The following is a 5,000-nucleotide window of genomic DNA, read 5'->3' as shown; positions in this document are numbered from 1 at the left end:
TTCTATCCCTCTTTCTCTCTCCCCCTCTCTCTCTTTCTCAATTAAAAAAAATTCAATTCAAAATACTTTATTATCTGCTTCAACCAAAGACAGAAAATTTTCTTTAGGCTCACTTAAAATAAAATGCCCGTCAGAAAAAATCAAAGAGAAAAAAAACAATAATAATAACATTTAAAAAGACAAATGCTCATCAACAGATAAAACCGAAAAACGAATGAGCAACTGCACACCCTTCCTTGATCACAGCGTACGTATGAACAATCATGTTAAAAGAAAACATTTAGGTAAGAAAAACAAAAATTACATTTTAAGATAAAGTGAAACATTTCAATGATATAAAAGGAAAATATTCAGTAAGATAATTATAACATTTAAGAACATGAAATCACAGTTGAAGGGTCACTGCCACCAAGACTAAAAGCATGTAAAACTCCTTTCACGCCCCTCTGCGGCAAAACAATAACACTGAGCACGCGCGCACACACACACACACGCACACGCAGACACACACACACACACACACACACACACACACACACACACACACACACACACACACACACACGCACGCACGCACGCACGTACGCACGTACGCACGCACCCACACACTTCTCCCCACACCCCCTCCCCTCACTTCTTTCTTTACACGCATGCATGCATACATATAGGGGAAAGGAAAAGGGAAAGGGGAAAAGACAACGGGTCATCATATCAATAAACAAATCACAGGGGCAATGAAAATTAAATAATCATTGGAAATTATATATTAATAATATATATTATTAAATAAAATAATAATTAAAATTAAATTATTAATTTTATATTAATAATATTAAATATATTAAATATTTAGAAAAAATATTAAAAAATATCCATAACTAAAAATATAAGAAAAATAATTGAAAAAATAAATTAAATAAAAAACATATCCTGAAAGCCGGAATCATTTACCACAGCAAACAACAGCAGTTGGGGGGCAAAACAAATAGCAAAAGGCAAAGGCAAGGCAACAACAGCTCGCGGGAAAAAAAAAATGCAAGCAAAAAAGGGGGGCAACAACAACCAAAACAAATTAGGCCAAAACAGCAAATGATATTTGGGGCAAATGCAAAAAAAAGGGGGCAAGGCAAAAGGGATCAAAAAAGCAAACATTGATATTTTAATAATTTTTATTTATTTTTGAGCAAGCAAATGGGGCAGGGGCAACGGAACAGGCACAAAAACAAAGGGCCAAAAAACACCCAAGGCAGGGCACAAAGAAACAAAAAGGGGCAAAATGCAAATGTAAATATTTTTTTGGTTACACATTCTTTCCTTTTGGCAAAAAAATGAGGGGATTTTTATTTGATTATTTTGGGATATTATGAAATTTATATTGTACATGTCTTATTCTACCTGGTTGGGAGAGTGTTTTTCGGTAGGTTGTGAGGGTTTCTGAGTTAATATGTGGATGAATTGAGTGTGGTTATTCGGAATGAGTTTTGAGTGGGAATCATTTTAAAAAAAATTGGGTGTAAAAAGTGCTTTTATGCTAAGTGGGATGATTGGGGAATTGGTATGGGGTGTTGTTCAGTTGTTTTGTTGCTGGGGCGTGGTTATGATTTTTCTGGCAGGAGTTTACAAATCGTCTTAATTTTGTCTTTAACTTCAAGTTTCAGATTGCTAACAGGCCCACCCCACAATACTGAAAAGCCATGAAAATTTCTATGAGATTCTGTTACTCAGCTCAAGCATGTGTGTGGATAACTTTTTTTTTTTTTATTTTTTAACTTCTTTTAATTTCGCAGTTAAAAAGGGGGTGGTTATTTTGGTCTTGCGTCTATCTGTTTCTCATTAAAAAAAAAAAAACAATTAAAAAGGGGTCTTCTCTCTTTTTTTACTTCCTCTCTTTTTTCTTGTCTGGTTGGTTGTTGAGCTTTTGTTTGATCTGGTTGACTATCTGGTGAACCGCATCTCTTTGCCTCTGTCTTCGGTGTCTCCCTTTTGTCTTCACTCTGGTGTGAGCCTTCCTTTTTTTCTTGGCAGTAGTATTGTGCATCAACCATGTTCACAGAATGGCATTGAGGGTGAGTCTTGTGCTCCAACTATAGTTCCTAGGATATTTTTTAAAACTTGTGTCCTCGATTTCCACGTGTTTTTCTGATCTGTAATTGACTGGATATATAATTTGTTGCTTGGGTTCTGTGTAGTTATCGTGTTTTTTTGTTATTTGTGTGTGTGTGTCCCTTTTCATTGCCTCTAAAATTTGTTTTTTGTTTTTTTCCACGTTCTGTTTCGAGGAAAATGATCTTTTAAAAGAGTTATGACACTAATTCTTAAAAAAAAAAAAAAAATAAAAAAAAAAAAAAATTTACTGTGAAATGAAAACTCGTTCTTTTTTTTTATTTAAATGACCTTTACTAAAGCCATGTCGTCTCATAATATTTTACAAGATTGAGAAAAAAAAAAATAAAAAGGGAAATAAAAAAAAATAAAATATAGGGGATAAAAAAAAAGGATAAAAAAAAGGAAAAAATAAAAAGAAGGGAAAAGGTAAATAAAAAGAAAAGGAAAAAGAAAAAGAATAAAAAAGTTTCTTGATGCATCTGTATTGTCGTTTTCGTTTTTTTTAAGTTGAGGAAGAAAGAAAAAGAAAAGACAAGGGGATATAAATTATTTGATAAATATTGTTTATATAATTATATAATTTTATAAATAATATAAAAAGATTTAATACAAGCCTGTGGAACTCCAGTATTTACAGTTTTAATTTTCAGACAATATGGCAGCCAGAACTGCATTCAGATAAACACGGCTGTTATAGCGATGATTAATGAATGTCGTATCCATAAATAAAGTCAGATGTTACATCTATGGTCTTTTAATAAAAGTTTCCTCACTTAAAATTGTATGTTGAATAATAGTATTATATAGCGATGGGGGGGACACAGATACGCAACAACCCAAAAAAAAGTACTCTAACAGATGGTTTCCCAGGTTGGTCCAAATGATGAAGTGTGTTAGTTGATGTGTTGTTGTGTGGTCCTTGTGGTGTATGTTGTGTGTGTGTGTGTGTTGTTGTGTGTGTGTGTGTTGTGTGTGATGTGTGTGTCTGTGTGTGTCTGTGTGTGTCTGTGTCTGTTGTGTGTGTGTGATGCTATTTTGTCATGACATTGACAACCCTCAGTGTACAGCAACGATCTCTGATCAAGGATCCCACCAATGGACACACACGTGTGTTGTGTGTGTGTGTATGTATTGTATGTGTTTGTAGTAAAGGTGTTTGTGTGTTTTGTCTGCGTTTGTTTGGTAGTGTGTTGTGTGGCTTTGTTTGTTTGGTGTTGTTTGTTGTGGTTTTTTTGTGTGTTTTGTCTGTGTTGGTGTTGTCTGTTTTGTGTGTATGTGTGTCCCTGTATTGTATGTGTGTGTCGTGGGTGTTTTTGTGTGTGTGTGTGTGTGTGATGCTATTTTGTCATGACATTGACACCCTCAGTGTACAGCAAGATTCTGATCAAGGATCCCACCAATGGACACACACTTGTGTGTGTGTGTGTGTGTGTGTGTGTGTGTGTGTGTGTGTGTGTGTGTGTGTGTGTGTGTGTGTGTGTGTGTGTGTGTGTGTGTGTGTGTGTGTGTGATGCTATTTTGTCATAACATTCACACTCAGTGTACAGCAAGATTCTGATCAAGGATGCCACCTATGGGCACACATTTGTGTGTGTGTGTGTGTGTGTGTGTGTGTGTGTGTGTGTGTGTGTGTGTGTGTGTGTGTGTGTGTGATGCTATTTTGCCATAACATTCACACTAAGAATACAGCAAGATTCTGATCAAGGATGCCACCTATGGGCACACATTTGTGTGTGTGTGTGTGTGTGTGTGTGTGTGTGTGTGTGTGTGTGTGTGTGTGTGTGTGTGTGATGCTATTTTGCCATAACATTCACACTAAGAATACAGCAAGATTCTGATCAAGGATGCCACCTATGGGCACACATTTGTGTGTGTGTGTGTGTGTGATGCTATTTTGCCATAACATTCACACTAAGAATACAGCAAGATTCTGATCAAGGATGCCACTTGTTGGCAGATCATTGGTTTAACCTGTGTTGGACAGTCTTTGTCACCGTGGTCCCCATGCTTCCACAGACATTTGCCTTTTTGCCTTGTTGGACCGTCTGGCTGTCCGAGCATGACTGTGTGTGTGCGTGTGTTAGAGAGCGTGTTAGTGTGATAGTGTGCGTGATTGTGCATTAGCGTGCGTGAGTGTGTGCATGTATGTTTGCATGCACTTATTTTTGCTCTCTCTCTCTCTCTCTCTCTCTCTCTCTCTCTCTCTCTCTCTCTCTCTCTCTCTCTCTCTCATCTCTGAAGCAGTAGACAGATGAGGGAGAAGAAGAAAAATAGCATGGAATATTTTATGGACACCAACCCCCAATTTATTACTATCACATTAAGCAGGAGATTGTCGCTTCTTTTGTTTTTTACTTTATTTGGGAAGAAAGAAAGAATTAAGAAAGAAAGAAAATGACTCCAAGACAAAGAACCAATTGCGAAAGCAGTTGCACTCCAAAGGTTATGACCTGCATAAAAACAACTGAATGATTTACAGTCCAAAGAGGTGCAGCGACTTGTTTCCGCCTGTTTGGTTTCTCTGTTACACCTTTTTTATTCTTCGCACTGGTTTTTGTTGGAAAAGTGCGATAAGTGATGTTTGCTTTTCTTTTTGGAGGAGCTGTTATTGTTTTTTAATTTTTTAAGTTTAAAGCGAATGTATTGTTTTATTATTTTTTTTTATATTTGTTTTTTTGTAATTTATGTTATTAATTCTGTTTTTAATTTTTATTTAATTTAATAATTTTTTTGTTTTTTATTTAATTAGTTTATATTTATTAATTGTCTGTATTGTTTTAAAGCGAGGAGGGAGGGTCTAGGTGCTTACGTGGTGTGATAGGGGGGAGGGGGAGAAACTTGAGGGACGGGCTGCTTTCTCTGGGCTGGGGCCCTCCCGGCTCCACCTCCTCCAG

The 5,000-nt window shown here is 36.3% G+C and overlaps 1 protein-coding gene across 1 annotated transcript in view; it reads right to left on the bottom strand.

Annotated features, from left to right (window-relative positions):
- Window positions 1-4,903: 4,903 nt before the first annotated feature.
- The window catches only part of LOC143297131 (arylsulfatase B-like), a 13,391-nt gene continuing 13,294 nt past the window's right edge, over window positions 4,904-5,000 (bottom strand). The window contains exon 16 of the mRNA XM_076609306.1: window positions 4,904-5,000. This exon is cut by the window's right edge and continues 109 nt beyond it. Coding sequence (XP_076465421.1) covers window positions 4,904-5,000 — 97 coding nt within the window.

Source organism: Babylonia areolata, chromosome 22 (assembly GCF_041734735.1).
Source record: "Babylonia areolata isolate BAREFJ2019XMU chromosome 22, ASM4173473v1, whole genome shotgun sequence".
Lineage (NCBI taxonomy): Eukaryota > Metazoa > Mollusca > Gastropoda > Neogastropoda > Buccinidae > Babylonia > Babylonia areolata.
Note: the sequence above shows the minus strand (reverse complement) of the source record. Positions and strands in the feature narration are given on the sequence as shown.